The sequence below is a fragment of the Saccopteryx bilineata genome, chromosome 4 (assembly GCF_036850765.1).
Source record: "Saccopteryx bilineata isolate mSacBil1 chromosome 4, mSacBil1_pri_phased_curated, whole genome shotgun sequence".
NCBI lineage: Eukaryota > Metazoa > Chordata > Mammalia > Chiroptera > Emballonuridae > Saccopteryx > Saccopteryx bilineata.
The window spans coordinates 40984851-41005197 of NC_089493.1; the positions used below are offsets into that span (position 1 = coordinate 40984851).

At 45.8% G+C, this 20347-nt stretch overlaps 1 protein-coding gene across 1 annotated transcript in view; it reads left to right on the forward strand.

Moving 5' to 3' along the window:
- The window catches only part of RTN1 (reticulon 1), a 213250-nt gene that overhangs the window by 111104 nt on the left and 81799 nt on the right, over positions 1-20347 (forward strand). The window contains exon 3 of the mRNA XM_066276382.1: positions 3029-3763. Within this exon, the coding sequence (XP_066132479.1) occupies positions 3029-3763 (735 nt within the window). The remainder of the gene's footprint in view (positions 1-3028; positions 3764-20347) is intronic.

Genomic DNA, 20347 nt, shown 5'->3' on the forward strand with positions numbered 1-20347 from the left:
TGGGGAGTCGCTCCGTTGCAGCCAAAGCCATTCTAGCATCTGAGGCAGAGGCCACAGAACCATCCTCAGCACCTGAGCCAACTTTTTTGCTCCAGTGGAGCCTTAGCTGTGGGAGGGGAAGAGAGAGATAGAGAGGAAAGAGAGCGTAGAGGAGGGAGAAACAGATGGGAGCTTCTCCTGTGTGCCCTGACCGGCAATCGAACCCGGGATGTCCACATGCTGGGCCAATGCTCTACCGCTGAGCCAACCGGCCAGGGCCAGGATAGATTCTTTTTAGGGTAGCACTTTCACTTGCCCAAGATGAGACTCATCAGGCCCCTTCCTCCCACAGGCCACAGCTGTCTGATAGCACCCTTACTCTTGAATAAATAAAGCAAGATCCTTGAGCCTTCTTTTCTGAATGTTCTAACACAGCAGCTTTTAATTGGAGGTAGGTGGGGTTGCCAGATACTTAAGTTTCATGGGACATACACTTATACTAATAAAACATTGATTGTTTAGCTGATATTCAAATTTAACTGGATATCCTGCATTTTTATTTATTAAATCTGCCAACCCTAACTGGAGGTGACAGTTAGAATCACCCTTGGAGTGAGGAGATTACAAAATGCAGATGCATGGGGCCCCGCCCAGACTTAGTTCTACAAGTCAGAATCTAAGAGCACTTTTGTGCCTGATACCTAATTAAGAATCGATGTTCTAAAGATTTGCGCTGGTCCTCAAATGAGCTCTATTTATCAGCGTTTTCTGTGTGCCAGGCACTGCACTAAGTGCTAGGGATGCATCTGACTGTGAACAAAATAGCTTGACTGTCCTTGGCCCTTACGGTGCTTTCAGTTTGGGGTCAGAGAGACTGGGGTGAAGAGATGAACATTAATCAAACCATCACACAAATACAAACTGCCCAGGGGCTCCTGGTTGTGCAGGATGAGTGGGCACCAGCCTGTTTCCTGAAGGACCCGTCACCAGGCTGGCTTGCACACAGCGTAAGCTGCCCTGCAGGGCTGCTTCTGGACCTTTGAGCCCAAGTTCCTGCCTGGCTGCCTGCTTTGTGGTCTAGGAATGTTGAGCAAGCAGCAGTGTGGTCAGTCCTAGCAGTTCAAATGGTCAGACAGAGATTTCCAATGTGAGAAACTGAAAGAATATGAACCACAGGAATGGAAGATATCCAAGATATGAATATATGACTCTTTTCCCCTCTGTTCCATCGAAACAGCTCACTGCTCTGACTTCCATGTTTGTGGGGGTGCAATTCCTGTTCATTTTACTCACCATTTCTGAGTAGCCTCTGATGCCCCATTTTTTTCTCACCTACCACATGAGTCAGACCCTAAGGCTTTTCTCTCTTCAGTGTCTCTTGAATCGTCCTCTGGCCACTGCAACTCATTAGGTTGTCATAACTCCTCCTCCCTGTGATTGCAGTATCCTCTTAATGGGTCAGAACACAAAAGTAATCTGGGGGTTATCAGTGAATTTAGGCAAGCAGTTAGAGCAGAATCCAAATTGAAGGGGTTCACTCATTCAGATTCAGATAAATCCCCAAATCTTGGTGGCTTAACACAAATAAAGTTACTTCTCACTCATACTACAGTCTAATACAGGTCAGGCAGTTCTCCTAGAAGTGCTAATTCAGAGGAAAAGCCTCCTTTCATTTTTTATTTATTTTTCTTTTTTTAATTAATTAATTTATTTATTTACTTTTTTTTTTTAGATTTTTATTCATTTTTATTAGAGAGAGAGGGAGAGATAGGAAGAGAACAGGGGGAGGAGCAGGAAGCATCAACTCCCATATGTGCCTTGACCAGGCAAGCCCAGGGTTTCAAACCAGCGACCTCAGCATTCCAGGTCGACGCTTTATCCACTGCACCACCACAGGTCAGGCCTATTTTTCTTTTAAAATCAGCTTCAATGAGATATAACCACATAACATAAAATTTACCCATTTACATTTTAATGCTGTTTATTATATTCACAGAATTGTGTATCTATTGCCACAATAGATTTTAGAGCACTGTCATTATCCATTTCCCCTTAGCTGTCATTCCCAAGTAGTTCTGTCCCCCAGAAGGGCCAGAGGCCACCGTCTAGGATATTCTGAAGGAAGGCCCTGCTGCAGGGCAGCTCCTGAAAATTGTTGTCATGGTGATCCCAGGTAGTCTCATCCAAGGGACAGAAATATCAGCAAGATTGCCAGTGAGGATTTTGGACCATCTGGATAAACATCAGGCCGAGGCTGGCTTTCACCAGGGGCGTGGGGGTGTCTCTTGGGTTTTGTTCTTCTCCAGAGGAGGTGAAGAGAGGGTAAATAATGGAGGTAAGCTCCACCATGAGAAGCCTGGTGGGGCTGTGCACTGTGGCAATCTGCACAGCCGGCTTAGTGGAACGGGCCAGGCTCTCTCTTATAAGGCTCCACCGAGGCACATTTTTCATTAAAAAAAAAGAGTAAAATGATTGTTTCTTATGGGAAATGTAAAGATCAGAAATCAAGTTGTAAACAAGGATCCAAATCAGCTTTTTCTGTCTTATTAGAGGAGGGAACCCAAACAGCAATGGACAAAGTTTTCAGATTGGTTGATATTGGTGAGCCAAATCTGAGAATTATATCCGTCAGATTACCTGACGTACTCTGTGACACTGGCAACTTCCCTGGGAGAATGAATAAGAAATTAAAAAACAACTTCTAGACTTGGAGCCATATTGAAACAGAAAAACCAACCGAGGTGCTGCTATTGCTAAGAAATTGCTGGGTCATTTTTTAAATAGCTAGATTAAGATAGATAGATAGATAGATAGATATGTAAAACACTGATTAATTGGGCCATAACAGTAATTAGCCTTTTATTCAGGTGGCCTGTCTTTTCAGCATAGCCCTGCAAACAGACTATTTTTGTGTTAATGAGATATGTGTTTCTCAAGCAACAAGAAAACATCTCCCCTAACGGAACTCTGTTTCATTTCTTCTCTCTCTATCCTTCTGTCTGTCCGTATGTGCACCTCTCCGGCTCTCCTTCGCTCTGGGGGACCACAGAACCATCTGCTGCAGAATCCCAGGGGAAAGGCAGCATCTCCGAGGATGAGCTGATCACTGCCATTAAGGAAGCAAAGGGGTTATCATATGAAACAGCAGAGAGCCCACGGCCAGCTGGCCAGGTGACTGGCAGGCCTGAGGCCAAGGCCAGGTCCGGGCTGCCCACCATCCCCAGCCCCCTGGACCACGAGGCCAGCAGCGCAGAGTCAGGGGACTCAGAGATCGAGTTGGTGTCCGAGGACCCACTGGCTGCGGAGGATGCGCTGACCTCTGGCTACGTGACCTTCGGCCACGTGGGTGGCCCGCCACCTTCGCCGGCCTCACCATCCATCCAGTACAGCATCCTGAGGGAGGAGCGTGAGGCCGAGCTGGACAGTGAGCTCATCATCGAGTCCTGCGACGCCTCCTCAGCCTCGGAGGAGAGCCCCAAGCGGGAGCAGGACTCGCCCCAGATGAAATCGGGCGCCCTGGACGCCATCCGGGAAGAACCGGGTGCCCGGGTGGAGGAGCGCGCGGGCGCTCAGCCAGGCCCCTTTCTTAAGTTCCCCTCGGCTGTCCCCCAAACTGGCCAGGAGCTGCCCTCTGGAGACAGAGCCCCAGTGCCTGAGGAGCCCGCCGCCCAGTGGAAACCTGCAGAAACTGCGAGTTCCAAGGAAAGCCCCACGGCCGCAAAGAGCTCCTGGTCACAAGGTCCTGGCTTCGTGCCCCCTCTGCTGTTTCTCAATAAGCAAAAAGGTAAAGTGACAGCTTTCCTGATTGTCTGTTGAGTGTGCCTTCCCTGAGTGTTCAGGGGAATTCATCACAGGGGTGGCTGAGGCTCAACCCTTCAGTCATATCCTGGCTGGTCAAACCCTTGAGCAGAGAAACAAGTCCAGGGGGATGGGTGGGAGAGGAAAGAATTCAGATTGCAGCTGGGACTTGGGTGGCAGAACCACGTGCTTGGAGCAGTGGGCTGGCCATGCAATGATGAGCATCCTCCAGGATCTCCTGAGTGGAGCCAACGTGTCCTCCTTTCGTTCCAGGGCTGGGTTCCACTCTTGGGAAGAGATTTTTGTTGTTGCTGCTGTTGTTATACTCCAGGCTTATTTCCAATTCCCTGCCCCCTCAAGGATGGGGAGTGACAACAGCTCTTCCAAGTGCTGGGACCTCCCATTCATACATCCATTTTGCCAGCCATACTTGTTTCCTCAATGGGCCAGGTGGATCTCTGCCACCACCCTTTCCCTTACCCAAGGAACAAGGGATTCACACTTTGATAAAGTTTTCATGTCCCAGCTAGTCAGGAAAGACAGGGATGAGTTGAATCCAGAGTCTACTTTGTCCCTAAACAAGACCTAAGGTCACTAAAGAATTTTTAGTTACTTATAACTTAGAATGATTTTAATCTGGCCATTCTAGTTTTCCCTGAAAAATCTGTAAGTCTTCAAGCAGACATCATTATATTATCTTCCAGACATTATATGTGTAGGGAACATTCTTCTAAAAGCATCCCCCACATCCAATTAATTGTATTATAGAATTCAGAAAAGGAATCAAAGAGTCAGGTTAATAAATTAGGCCCTAGACCAGTGGTAGTCAACCTGGTCCCTACCGCCCACTAGTGGGCGTTCCAGCTTTCATGGTGGGCGGTAGCAGAGCAACCAAAGTATAAATAAAAAGATAGATTTAACTATAGTAAGTTGTTTTATAAAGATTTATTCTGCCAAACTTAGTGAAAATCCGACATAAAGTACTTGATAAGTAATTATTATTATATGCTTTAACTTGCTGTATCTCTGCTTTATAAATTTTATAAAGTACAGTTACTTCCCTACTTTATAAATCACCATTACTGTGGAACTGGTGGGTGGTTAGAAAATTTTACTACTAACAGAAATACAAAAGTGGGCGGTAGGTATAAAAAGGTTGACTACCCCTGGTCTAGACAGTCTCTCTCGTTAATGGGCTACACTTAGTGAACATAGAGAACCTCTACCAGCTCCTGAGTGGAGAACACCCAGGTCAAACTTTAAAACAAATCCTAAACCACAATTTTTTTCACCTATGCATCTCCTATGCTTTGTATTTCTTTAGAAGTATTTTGCCTTTTGGGGATAAATGGTTTTGAGTGTACATCCTCTTTCCTGGGAGAACACTAACTTCAGCGATGTTAGTAGCAATTAAAGTGCTTCAGATAAAAATAGAGGGCAAAATCTTTCTCATTATAGATTGGACTCTAGCTTCTATATTCTTTAAAATTCACACATCGGAGTGGGGCAACCTAGAGGAATATAATAAAACAAAATTAAAGGAATGCAATAAAACAATCACCCTGTCACATGGTTGCTGCAGGCTTAGTCACCTGGCATCATGTAGGGGCCAATATAATTGACTCTTGACTTCCCAAATAACCCTTCCCTGTGAGTTTGAAGTATACTTCATGTGGGTAGGGAGGATATTTGATGACAAATTTAACAGGGAATGTGTATTTGTTAGGAGGTTATTAAAACTAATTTGGATTCATTTGCCACCAGTCTGTGATGAGAAAGGATTGTGCAGCCTCAGGGAGCCTTGCAAAACAGCATCAGGAGGAACAACCTGCCATCCCCTGCTGTCCTCTGCCATCCCCTGCCGTCCCTGCCATCCCCTGCCATCCAATGCCATCCCCTGCTGTCCCCTGCCATCCCCTGCCGTCCCCTGCTGTCCCCTGCCATCCCCTGCGTCCCCTGCCATCCAATGCCGTCCCCTGCTGTCCCCTGCCGTCCCCTGTGTCCCCTGCCATCCAATGCCGTCCCCTGCCATCCCCTGCCATCCAGTGCCGTCCCCTGCAGTCCCCTGCCGTCCCCTGCCATCCAATGCCGTCCCCTGCTGTCCCCTGCCATCCCCTGCGTCCCCTGCCATCCAGTGCCGTCCCCTACAGCCCCCTGCCATCCGATGCCATCCCCTGCCATCCCCTGCAGTCCCTTGCCATCCCCTGCTGTCCCCTGCCATCCGATGCCGTCCCCTGCATCCTGAGGCAGTCAAGCCTGAGTTCAGGTCACTGTAGTGACCAGGCATGGGTTTTCATTTTACCCCCTAACTAGTGTCCCTGAAACAGCCACCACGTGCACAATGCTGTTCTAATACACTTATCCCCATAAGTAAACAAATCCGCAGACTGATGTGGAGAAAATGGAATTGAGCAGGCCCATTTCCCTCGTTGGTCCATTGGAGAGACTTGTATGACGACTGAGTGACCAGACATCCGATGCAGAGCTAAGGCGATGGAAAACCTCAGCCGTGAATATAAGGCTCCAGGGCACCTTTTACGGCCAGTTCTGGTGTCATTCTGATCCTGCGCAAGTTGCCACATATGGCTTGAACCCTCTGCTGCCAAGTTCAGACTTTAGAGAGTGGCAGTACTTTCCAACGAGGAGGGCATGCCAGAGTGAATAACCTCTGCTCTCTTCTGCATTGAGGTATCCTCTGAAATCTGGTCTCTCACTGAAACTTACTGCTCAGTGCCTTGCCTGTGAGGAGGCTGAGAGGCCGTCCCCAGGCAGCCAAGCGTGCCGGAGCTTGAGCTCTGAGGTTCCTTCTGGTCTTACCTGCTCCGTCTCAGCCGGTGAGAGGATCAGTGCTACCCAGCCTCCCCCGGGCTGTTCGTAATCACTGTCACTGGACAGAAGGATTAGACTCATGTCAAGCAGGACTCCTTTCAGCTGTGAGGTCAGGTTTGCTTCTGTGGTTTCCTGCTCTCGCTCAGTGAAACCGCTAGCACTATAGAGGCACTCAGTTCGCGTGTTCACAAGTATGCTCATCCCCATGCTGCTGAGGCTGGGCTAAGTTTTAGAGAGGTCCTGAAATCTTTAGAATAAGGCTTGGCAAATATCTGATGGTATCACAGCATATATGGTCAAGGCTCCACTGGTGGACACGCTCTAACAAGGTTTATTTTGGGAGCTTTCTTTCCTTTCAGAGACCTCTGTCACTGTTTTACTGGAGACAGAATACAATTTGTCATATTCCAATTTCCTGTCTGTGCACCCCTGAGCTCCTGCTAGCCTGTGTTTCTTTTCCCCCACATCTTCCAGATGGCCTCTGTGAACATCAGACTCTGACGGCAGAGATAAGTTCTCATTGCTGCAAGATCAGCCCTACCTGTTAGGAAGAGCTGAATGAAGAGCCAGCGAAAATGTCTCAGTAAAACACTAATACCCAATGTACTACCATCAGGATGGGCATGTGGTGTTCACCAAATCCGTTTCACTGTGAATCTTTTTTATTAAAGCACGCCTCAGGGCTCATCTAGGGAACACTTTTGGGGAAATAGCAGTCTCTTCACATTCATTTCCATTTCCTGTATTCTGACTACCTGGCAACTCAAAGGAATGGTGCTTGGACCAGCCATGTGCCCGAAATCTCAGGCATCACCCAGGCCTACAGAATCAGAATCTGCATTTGAATGAAGACCCCTGGGTGATTTCTATCTGCATGTAACAGCTTGAGAAGCAGTGTTTTAGACTATAGAGGCTTTCACTGAAACCACTCTGATACCCATTTCCACTGACGACCTTCTTGCCCCCCAAATGGCCACTTTTGAATCTCATCTTTTTTGTCCTAATAATTTAATGCCATACTGCTGACCAGTTCTTAAAACATTAGTGAAAAAGCAATATATTCACAATAATAATTTTTTTTTTGATTTTTTTTTTCTGAAGTTGGAAACGGGGAGGCAATGAGACTCCCGCATGCGCCCGACCGGGATCCATCCGGCACACCCACCAGGGGGTAATGCTCTGCCCATCTGGGGCGTTGCTCTGTTGCAACCAGAGCCATTCTAGCGCCTGAGGCATAGGCCACAGAGCCATCCTCAGCACCCGGGCCAACTTTGCTCCAATGGAGCCTTGGCTGCGGGAGGGGAAGAGAGAGACAGAGAGGAAAGAGAGGGGGAGGGGTGGAAAAGCAGATGGGCGCTTCCCCTGTGTGCCCCGGCCAGAAATCGAACCCGGGACTCCTGCACGCCAGGCCAACACTACTACTGAGCCAACCAGCCAGGGCCCACAATAATAAATTTAAACTGTACAAATGGTACAAAATAAAAAGTTAAGATTTCCCTACTGCACCCTCCTCCTGTTTCTAATTCTCCAGAGATAACCCCAGACTTTTGTTTTGTTTTTGTTCTTTTTAGTCGTGTTTTTGGAAATATTTGGGCATATACAATTTTTATTGCACAGGTGATATCATATTGAACAGACTATTTTGTAATTTATTTCATTTAACAGTAACATCAGAGACAATACTCACTCACCTGGACATTGTTCTCTCCTTCTCAGAACTTGCTCCTCTCTGTCTGTCTGCTGTTCCTTTCTTCCACTTCTCTCCTTACTCTCTGACCTCTTTTCCAGGCTCTTGCTACCTTCCTTCTAGTACTTCATACCTCATTTCCTTGCTCTCACCACGTAGGTTTTTAGCCACTGCATGTGTGTAGCACCTTCCAGATCGCTGGTTTTGGATAAATCTTCTCTTCTGAGCTCCACACTCCATTTTCCAAGTGCTGGTTGGATGTCCCTTAGTCCCTACCCCTCAAATCAACACGTTGATATTCTTTGTCAAAACCTCCTCCTTTCCTTCTATTTCCTTCCCTTCCTATCCTGCAAAGATATCGTCCAGGGCTCACTTTGATGTGAACTTTCAGATAGGTCTGCACCTGAGTAAGGACTCACCAGCCTGAGACAGGGTGAACAGTACAGCCTGACTGTGAACACTTCAGTGGAAGTCTTGCACTTCAGTGTTTGGTTATAAAATTATCATCCAGATAATCTGGAATGCTCTTAATACTGGAAAAATTATTGTCAAAATAAATAGACAAAACGTATAAATTCTCTTTGTAGAACTCTCAAGAATGTATCCAGTGACCCCAGTTGGAGAATTACTGGCTTAGGCCACTGGTTCTCTAACTGTGGCCTGGGGGACCAGGTTCCTCAGAATTTGCGGGGGTGCTGATTAGAAATGCAGGTCTCGCCCTGGCCGGTTGGCTCAGCGGTAGAGCATCGGCCTAGCGTGCGGAGGACCCGGGTTCAATTCCCGGCCAGGGCACACAGGAGAAGCGCCCATTTGCTTCTCCACCCCTCCGCCGCGCTTTCCTCTCTGTCTCTCTCTTCCCCTCCCGCAGCCAAGGCTCCATTGGAGCAAAGATGGCCCGGGCGCTGGGGATGGCTCTGTGGCCTCTGCCTCAGGCGCTAGAGTGGCTCTGGTCGCAACATGGCGACGCCCAGGATGGGCAGAGCATCGCCCCCTGGTGGGCAGAGCGTCGCCCCTGGTGGGCATGCCGGGTGGATCCCGGTCGGGCGCATGCGGGAGTCTGTCTGACTGTCTCTCCCTGTTTCCAGCTTCAGAAAAATGGGGGGGAAAAAAAAAAGGGAAAAAAAAAAAAAAGAAATTCAGGTCTCTGCTCAGTCCCAGCCCCAGAACAACAGGGTCAGAATGGGCCCAGGCTTAAACCTGCACTGTTAGTAATCACGCTAAAGAGAACGTTGGTTGTAAGCAGATGAGCTAAGCAGCCCAGACCTGTAGAAAAAAAAATGTCAGTGAGCCTGCCCTACGCATATGGCAGTTTTTAATTAGAGAAACTGAGAGGGCACTCAGCCATTTCCATGCCTGCCTGGGCCTCTCACCTCTCTGTGGGCACCGGCTGTGGGAGCCGGAGCTTGCTGGGCTCAGCCCCTTGAGGCAGAGAAAAGTGTATCTCCTCCTTGGGGAATGATTTGCAGGAAGGCTATCAGATGGAGGTCTTCTCAGCTAGACCTGGCATTTATGAGGCTTATTATTACTTTTCATTATTATGCCAGATACTGCTTCTGTCCTAAAATATTTGGAAGAGAAGCAAAGTAAGTGTAACCTACTTACTTTCTTCTTGTAATTCTAAAAATGTCATTATGCTCTAGTCCTATATTTATTTGCTTCTATGAGACTAAATTCATAAATCAGGCTGTAAAGATTCTTGGAAAGTTTCTCTCTCTCACTGTGTAGATTCAGAATCATCCTGAGGACTTATGCTCCTTCTGTTATAGCTGCTACCCCCCTCCTCCCCTACCCCCATGCCAGCTTTAGCAAGATGGGCCAGTGACTGCCCATGAAGCCTGGCTTCTGTGAGGATGCATGCCATGTAAACACTCAGATGGTGGCAGTGAGCTGCCATCTTAGACTATTCCAAGCAATTAAGCTGCTTTTGTGAGACTTCACCCAGCGACAGAAGGTACTCCTCTGCTCTCGGCATCCCGGAGTGAGGTTGCCAGTAGCCAGCTCACCTCACTGTGTTTTCCTTCTGGAACTGGCACAAGATTAGCATTTTCCCAGATTGCATATTGATCTGTTTTTTAAATGGCAGCTTTCAGACACTGAGGAGGTTTCCTCCTCAACCTTGGATACAGTTGTTCCAAATCTTGGTAGCCCCCAAATTTATTATTTCTAAGGACATATATACTTGACACTCACCTGCAGGGTGTGTATGTAGATCCAAAATGGTTATTGTACCTCTAATATTGTGATGAAAATTTTTTGGGACACAGTACAACCTACCTTCCTGATAAATTTTGCTTAGGCACTGAGTGAGGCATAGATTAGCTCCTAAGATGGATTCAAGTCAACCTTGAACTTGCCTGTAGAGTTCATAAACGGCGAACTCTTGATGCTTCTAAGGAATAATAACCCTATTTAGAGAGTGATACTGATTTCCCATCCAGCCCTTTTATCTCTTCAATAAATCATCCTCACTTACTGATGTGATCATGGGATTTGGAGGATAAAATTCATATCCTTCTCAGAGCCAAGACTGGCTCTCGGGGATTCTCCACCCTTTCCAAGTGCTATCCTCACATTCCTCTAAAGCAGGGGCCCCCAAACTATGGCCCACAGGCCACATGCGGCCCCCTGAGGCCATTTATCCGGCCCCCGCTGCACTTCCAGAAGGGGCACCTCTTTCATTGGTGGTCAATGAAAGAAGCACATTGACCATCTCATTAGCCAAAAGCAGGCCCATAGTTTCCATTGTACTGGTCAGTTTCTTGATTTAAATTTACTTGTTTTTTATTTTAAATATTGTATTTGTTCCCGTTTTGTTTTTTTACTTTAAAATAAGATATGTGCAGTGTGCATAGGGATTTGTTCATAGTTTTTTTATAGTCCGGCCCTCCAATGGTCTGAGGGACAGTGAACTGGCCCCCTGTGTAAAAAGTTTGGGGACCCCTGCTCTAAAGTCTAGATGGGAAACTCACAGATACGGTCTCTAAACGTTGGGATTCTGTCTTTGCAAACCCTCAAAGCACTCCTATAATACAGAATGACGTAAGTTTTTATCCAGTGTTAGGCCAGCACTACCAAAGCAAGACCTTACCAATTCATTCGTCCATCCTTCCTTTGATCCAACCCTTATGGCATGCTTTGTGCCTGGCGCTAGGGATATATCGGTGACCAAGGCAGACATGTCTGCCACTCACTGGGCTTGCATTGTGGGTAGGGGAGGGGTTAAACTGAAAAGGAAGTAAACAGAGTGTTGAGAGAGAGAGAGTACCTGGTGGTGGTGACACTTAGGTAGGAAGGTCAGAGAAGGAGGAAACTCTGGAGTTGGTGAGGACCAGAGATGATGTTTTAACAGGATTTGAGCAAAAGAAAATGGGAAGTCCAGAGGCAGGAAAGTTCTTGGGTCATTCTAGAAGCTGTAACAATGGTCTGTGTCACTAGAGTATGGTCGGCAAATGGGACAGTGGCAAGAAACAAAGTCAGAAGGTCTGCAGTGCCTTTTCATGCCCAGGCCAGGGTATGGAATTCAGTCTTTATTTCAAACCTGGCAAGAAGCCACTGACAGATTCTTAAAGTAGCAAGTCACATGATGTGCCCTGCATTTCTAAAGGTCACATCGGCTGTTTTAAGGAGAAAGGATTGGAGATGGACAGGTGTGGAAGCAGGAATATCCATTAGGAAGCTGTTGCCATTGTGCGGACATGAGATGGCAGTGCCTGGGGAGGGAGGGAGGAACGGAGACGGGGGGGGGGGGGGCTGGAGAGGTTTGAGATACACTCTGCGGGTTGACTTAATAGAACTTACTGGTGCAAAGGGTTGGTTGTGGGGTAACTTTATCCCAACAACTCTCAAATTATATTTCAACTTTTGTCACTATAATAATTACAAATATATGCAAAAATATTTACAATGGGGAAAATACCCCAAAATTTGATGCTGTTTCATTAGTCATTAAACCCATTTTTTGTGTGTCTGCTGTTGGGAAATCGCCCATTTGGGTTATGATGGCACTGAAATATTCTCTCGCAGTCTGAGCTCTATATCTAGTATAGTTCCATGGCCACACATCTCAGGGCATAATAGTCATCGGTGTGTGTAAGTGACAGTGATGTTTGGGTGGCCAAGACTGGAGTTGGAATGAGGGTCCTATGAGGGTTGATAAGACATGCAGTGAGATAGGTCAGGATTGTGGATGAGCAAGTTTGTTATTTAAATAGAGTTAGATACAAGTTTGGCTGGGGCCGGTAACTCATAAAAGCTCAGAAAGTCCAACATATAGTCTCAAATATGAATCAAAATTTTACCAACAGGCAAAAGAAAGTCAGCAGCCTGTCAGAGGGCAGAGGTTAAAGTCAGAGAAAAGGTCGTTGTAAGGCAGACACCCAAATTAGGATCTGACATGGGAACAAACATACTACCAGGTCTAGGGACTTCAGCGCACAGCTGCAGGTGACCACGGTCTTGACCTGCAATCACTCAGTGCTTCCCCAGTCAGCACCATCTCAGTAATGGTCCTCTGGGTGTTTCAGTGACCTAGCCTGAGAAGGTGGTCTTCTGCCAGAACGATTCTCTCTCCCTCTAGAAACTGGGGGCAGGTGACAAGGAGATTGAATTTTGGGTTCAGAGGACCTGTTTGGTTTTTCTAGACAGTGTTTCTCAAAGTATGGTTGGTAGATTATTTACATCAGAAGCCATTTGTTGAAATATAAATTCCTAGGCTCACCGCAGGATTTCCTAGGGAGGGGCTCAGGAATCAGCTTCATTAAGTAGCTCCAAAGGGAATCCTCAGTCCATCAGAATTTGAGAATTCTCATTCTAGGGACTGTGTTGAGGCTGATCTGTCAAAGCCCTCAGAATAATCTTTGACAGGTTTTTTCCTCTAGTCCCCCACTTTTTCCAGGGATCCTGAAACCCGGGCTCCACTGTTGGTTAAAATGGTTCACGTGTGGGGCTCAGAATGAGATTTCTACTGTTCATGCTGGGCTCCACCTCCTCCCAGGAAGTATGATAGGAGGAGGATAGTGTGGGCACATCTCAGCCATACACTCTGGATGTTTCTAAGACCCCCCGCCCCCGACAGAGCTCCAGAACAGAGACCCCAGAAGAACATGGTGGGAACACAGAAAACTAACCCCTCATACTCCCAGTTGTTTGGAGTCTCCTAGGTCAGAGGGGTCCTCCAGATGCCTCTGTCCATATAGCTTAGACAATTCATGGGAGAGGGAGAAGGCCCGAAGGTGGGGTTGAGCTGTACGCTTTCGGTCACAAATGGGGAGTAGCAAGCTTGATGTTATTACACAAGATCAAAATTTTCCCTGTCATTAATAAATTATTCAGGGCAAAGCTGTATATTCTGGTAAATAAAGCATTCTGGCTTAACTCGTCCCTTCTGGCAAGTACCTCATTTTCTTACAACTCTTGGCTGAGCTGAACTCCTGGGGGATTTATCCACACACAAAACACTTATAAAAACAGAATATGTGTTTCCAAACTAATTCTTTTACTTCCAAACTCATTATTGTTTACTTCCTTCTAAGATCTCTGGGAGATTTGTTTGATCCTGCCTCTAACATGGGAGAAGATCTCTAGTGAAGCAAGAGTGGCCTTTCTTATTGATTAGCTCTTTCTCACTGTTAACGTCTGTTGCCATCCAGTGGTTGTGATGAAAATTTCCAACCTCTCTGCTATTTTTTTTTTAACTCATTTCAAACCACCACAATTTAGAATTTACAGATCTCTTGGGTTGTTATGATGTAAGAATATATATGTCTTTGAATGATTTTACAATGTTCACATGGCTGGATCATTTATGTGGTGGTCAGTCATTTAAATCAGTGGTCCCCAACCTTTTTTGGGCCATGGACCCGTTTGAATGTCAGAAAATATTTTCACCAACCGGCCTTTAGGGTGGGACGGATAAATGTATCACGTGACCGAGACAGGTGTCAAGAGTGAGTCTTAGACGGATGTCACAGAGGGAATCTGGTCATTTTTAAAAAATAAAACATCGTTCAGACTTAAATATAAATAAAACGAAAATAATGTAAGTTATTTATTCTTTCTCTGCGGACTGGTACCAAGTGGACGTGGTCCGCAGCCCGGGGGCTGGGGACCACTGATTTAAATCACCATTCATATTTGCCTTGGAACAAGCACTAGGACAGAAGTTAAAAAATATCCCTAAAAGGGTAACGTAGTTTTTACCTGATTTAATTTTAAGCGAGACCATTAATTTTAAGCCTGTCCCAAAACATAAGGTATAATGCTACGCAGAATTTATGAATCATAGTTTTGTACTAACTGGAATTTTTGGATCAACACCTTCATTTTAAAGTGAAGCCAAGGGCTGGGGAAGTCAGTGGTTCTAGGTAATACTCTGAGGGTAGAAGGATCACTCTTTGAAATAAGGTCACCCGACTCTCATCCAGCGTCCTTTTCCAACTAAGTTGATTTCCAAATGGTTGACTTGTTTATTAGCAAACCTAAATGCTTTTCTCTGTTGCCTTAGGATTTGGAGATTTAAGATTTAATATTCTAAATATATATTATTCTTTATATACTAAATATATAAATAGTTTTTATAATTGTGTACAATATACACAGCTAGTTCAAATGTTAGCATGGTCATTCAGTCTGAAATTGAGTCTAATCCCCTGAAAAGAATTTAATTTTTGAATATTTTAGGGTAGCCAAACTTATGGTTGAATCAATTTTACATAGAGTTTTCTCAAATGTTATAAGTGATTAATTAAAATCACAAGGAACTTGATTCTAGTTAATTTTGATGTAAGTAAAATGGCCTCGCTATCAATTTGTCCCTTTTATTTTTTTCTCTTCCCTTTGTTGGGGTCCAGATTTTTGGCTTTTTATTTTTCTGACAACAGACTCTTGAAAATTTTGAGTATATTTTATATATTCACTAAGGTATTCTCTAATATCATAGCTTAAAATCTTGGCTTTGACTTGATGTCTAAAGCTTCTTATGGTTCACATTCTGGTTCTTATGGAAACATATTTCCTGTTTGTTGATGGAGAAATCCCTGGGCCAAAGCCCTGATGCTGAGTAAAGTCCTTTGTGAAGGAGACACCTTTCGGATTTCAGCCTTTCTGTTCACCTGTAAAATCTGGATTGAATTTCCTCTAGGATGAGACATAAGATCATTCAGTTGAACACTCCCACTGTATATGTTATTTCCCCTGTAATCGATATGATGTCCATTTGGTAATAAAGATGGTCAGCTCTCCACCAAATTGATACTTCCTCTTCCGGAGTATAGAGCCATTGCTGGGAAGTGGCTGCCCAGTCGGGGTCTGCATTTCCCAGCCCTCCTTGTATCTAGGTGATGCTATGTGCCTAATTCTGACCAGTGGAATGTGAGTGGAAGTGATGTGGGTCACATCTGCGGCAAGATGGTGAAGATATAATTGTGCCTTTTGCTCCTTCAAGGTTCTAGGCATAGGGAATGACAGAGGGGAAGAAACCTAGGTCTCGAATGACTACCTAGAAGAAACCTGCCTGCTACAAACATTCACATTGCTCTATTAAGTTAACCAGAATAAATTTCTCCCATGTTAAGCTGCTTTAGAGCTGGGGTTATTTGTTAATGCAGCCAGCTTCATCCTGACTAATGTGATAACTCAGGATATAACATGAGGCTGAGAAACAAGGCCTATAGTTAGGATGTATGTTGGAACACATACTGTAGTTGCATCATTTTGTCTTGCTTCTCCCTCTCTATACCTTTCTCCTTTGTATTTTCCTTTGCTGATGCTAATAAGCCTTATTGTCAGAGCTACTGGGAAGGTAATTCTGAGCAAGAAAGAAAACGACAATTCTGTTGTCAGGATATTTTGTGGCTACTTCTTAAAAGGCTGTCATAAAAGTTGAACCAATCTTTAATAACCACAAAGTGAGTTGCCCGTGCCCTGTGGCATTGTACAAAGTAAGAAGTCTCCCTGGTGATGCCTATCAGGCCCGCCAGACCAGAAGCACTGAAGATTCTGTGAGATAGACCACGGGGAGTCCCTCTGTCTAGGGCTAGACCCAGGCAAAGTTGGGAAATAGGCCCAGTATCTGGGTGTCCCTGCCTCTCACCGCTCATGTATCCATAGCCTCAGCGCCGTCCCCCAGTCACCCAAAGCCCCACTTTGGAGCCCAGAGCTCCTGAGATTTCCCTGCTTCCCTTTCGAAACTCATTCCTGTGCTCTGTGTCCTTGGGGCCCTTCATACTCTCCATTTCTTAGAGTGAACTGTACAGGTTTATTTGATAAACCATTTTGTTTTCACATGTTTGTGAAGGTCTGAAGGAAGGAGCCGCCTTAGGGTAAGGCTGATCCACTGCCTTAGGGAGTGGTAGTCCAAGACTCCATTCTCAGCAGTTTGTGTTCTGAAACACAAACATATCAGAATCTGGTACAAACCAGAATGCCAGTTTATAAATCTACTCTGGAGATGTGCCAGGGGAACTCCACCTAGTGTGGAGATCAGCTCATTCTTGCCCGGTAAGCTTAGAATTGGAGCAAGAAGAATGGGTTGTTTCGTTGGAAATTTCCATCATATTTGGCAGCCTGTCGACTGCTCTGTTCTCTAAGAACTGGGATCCTCAACTAGAATCAGAGAAGCTGCTCCCTGAGCCCATGCTGGAGGCCCTTTTCCCTCCACTGGCCTCTTGTCTCAATTCCCCTGCTCTAGACTCTGCATTATTTTGATTGCATACCCCCTCTTCACTGGGACAAGGAATAATGGGCCAGCTGGGTTTGGATCCTAGCTGTACCACGTATTACCAGCTGTGTGATTTGGGGCAAGTTAACCTGTCTGCGCTTCAATTTTTTTTCATATACTTAAAAGAAAGAATGGTAATGGCATCACAGGACTCTTGTGAAGATTAATTGAGATAATTTAGGTTAAATAATTACTCTCTCATTTTATTACTATTTAAATATTTATGTTAATAATAATTAAACAATGAGATGGGGCTTTGGAAGAATCCAGTTTAATTACTCATTTAATGCAAGAATTCTTTCTGCAACATATTCTTCATAAAATTTCAATTAATAGTTTACAGGTTTTCATATGTCCTAGCCTGGCTGCTTCCCAATCACTTATAGGATGTAGTCTTTATCTTATTAATAAGTTCTTTCCCACACATATTGTAGGACAGCTTGCCTCTGGAGAGGTTTCCTAAAGCCAGCTGACCCAATTTCTCATCTTCTGTTGAATGTTATTTTTTTAAATATATATATATATATATATTTTATAAAATATATATTTTAGAAAAAAATTAGACCCTAACCTAAATAACCCAGAATAAAATCTTTGGGTGTAATATCCACAGATCAATATTTTTAGTATTTTCAGATGATTTAAAATGCCCACCCAGCCCTGGCCGGTTGGCTCAGCGGTAGAGCGTCGGCCTGGCGTGCGGGGGACCCGGGTTAGATTCCCGGCCAGGGCACATAGGAGAAGTGCACATTTGCTTCTCCACCCCCACCCCACCCCTCCTTCCTCTCTGTCTCTCTCTTCCCCTCCCGCAGCCAAGGCTCCATTGGAGCAAAGATGGCCCGGGCGCTGGGGATGGCTCCTTGGCCTCTGCCTCAGGCGCTAGAGTGGCTCTGGTCGCGGCAGAGCAACGCCCCAGAGGGGCAGAGCACCGCCCCCTGGTGGGCAGAGCGTCGCCCCTGGTGGGCTTGCCGGGTGGATCCCGGTCGGGTGCATGCGGGAGTCTGTCTGACTGTCTCTCCCTGTTTCCAGCTTCAGAAATAAAAAAATAAATAAAAATAAATAAAATAAATAAAATAAAATGCCCACCCAGGGTTCACCAACACCAAGTTCACCACGTCCATGATGTATGGGCTCCTGTCATCTTCAGTCCCAATGGATGTCTGACCACAGGCACTGGCATTCTGTACTCTTTGTTTCTGTTAGTAGGGCTATGCTGCAGTCACCAAACCCCAAATCTCAGTGGCGTAGCTCCATGAATGTGTATTTCTAGCTCACACAAAATCTGATGCTACTGGGTGAGGGCTCTCCTTTATCCAATTATAAAGGAATCCAAGCTCTCTCCTTCCTGCCACTGAATAGCAACATATGACTTCCCAAGTGGCCATGACAGAGGAAGAGAGCTGGGAGGCGGGGCACACTTGGACTTCAAAACCTTTTGGAAATGACACACATCACTTTTGCTTATGATCCATTGGCCAGAATTATTAACATGACTGTCCCCTGATGCATGGGGCACACTGGAAAGCCGGTGAGCATCAAGCCCTTATCACAGACCCCTTGCACAATTGTCTCTTATTTTAGGTCTCACAGCATTTAACATCTGATATAGTGTGTGTTCATAAGTTTATTGCTTGTCTCTACCACGTAGACTTCAAGCTCTTTAAGATCACACTTTTTTCTTTTTTTGTGAGAGGAGAGGAGGCAGAGACAGACTCCTGCATGTGCTCTGACTGAGATCCATCTGGCAAGCCCACTAGGGGGCGATGCTGTGCCCATCTAGGGCCATTGCTCCCTTGTAACCAGGGCCATTTTTTAAACCCCTGAGGCGAAGGCCATGGAGCCATTCTCAGCACCCAGGGCCAACTTGCTGCAATTGAGCTATGGCAATTCCCTAGGGGAAGGGGTGGAGAAGCAGATGGTTACTTCTCCTGTGTGCCCTGTCTGGGAATCAAATCGGGGACATCCACCTGCCAGCCCTATGCAAGATCACACTCTTTTGCCTCTGTAGTTCCAGTACCTACGGTGGTGCCTGGTAAGTAGTAGGGTCTTAATAAACATTTGATGAATAAATAATGGTGACTCTGGACGCATAGGTGAATCCACTGAAGTAGTGTGGGATTTTATTGTATGTCGGAGGGTTTTATAGCTTGTGAGCTCTTTTCCAAGAGCTCACTGAAATGTTATTGAGTCCAAGGAAAGGTTAAAGAATAGTAGGCCAATTAAGAAGAAAACATTGTGTGTGCCTCCCCAGCTATTCCTCACAAAGAGCACCTACCTCTTGGCCATGCACCCCTGGTGGGATCCGGAAAGGGCAGATGCGGTCAGCAGAGAAGGATGCTTTCTGAGGTTCAGCTGACATAACCAATAAAAGATTTGAGTTGACAGGGAAGAAGGTGACATCACTGTAGGCCTGTGTTCAGCCTTTCTCTGCTGAGCCTATGGAATTTGTACAAGATCGGTCTACTGAAATTTTATAACCCTTATAAAGTGGAAAAACTTTCTGCAGTGAATGCTTCTTGTTATTTTGAACACAGCAGAACCCAATTTAAAAAAGGAAAAAAACAAGGCTTGTTATTAAGGCTGGTACAGAGACAGGAGGTATTACATAATGATTAAGGCATGAGCTCTGAAATAAGATTTGGGTTTCAACCCGAATCCACCACTTGCTGCCCTAAAACTTCCCAAGACTCATCTGTAAAATGTGGCTAATAATTCCTACTCCCTGGAATGATAATGTGATTTAAATTGAAAAAAATATATATATTTTTTGTATTTTTCTGAAGTTGGAAACGGGGAGGCAGTCAGACAGACTCCCGCATGCGCTCTACTGGGATCCACCTGGCATGCCCACTAGGGGGCGATGCTCTGCCCATCTGGGGCGTTGCTCTGCTGCAACCAGAGCCATTGAATAATAGTTTCAAGGAGCTTAAGTTAGTGGAAGACCTGGCACATTGTAAGTGGCCGCAGTTACCACATTCGATGATTGGATCGTGTTTTCTCTATTAGATACAGCTATACTTCTAGGTTATAGTCAGTAATGGCAGTTACCAAGGATTCAGGAGGCATCAGGACTGGGCTCCCCTGGGTGGTCAGCCCCTGGCCTTCCAAAGCTGGCTGTAAGGCAGGCCTGTAGAGCTTGGCCATGGCAGCCCAGCCACACCCGAGGGCCACCAGCAGCTGCCCTCCTATGCGCTCAGCATTCCTGCTGCTTGGGGTGGGAGGATCTGAGTGAACTGCGTCATCACCTGTCATAACCCATCTCATGGGCATTGTTCCTCCTCAGCCACATTTAGCTCAAGCCCCCAACGCTGGTCCTATCAGGATGGATTTCTCCAATG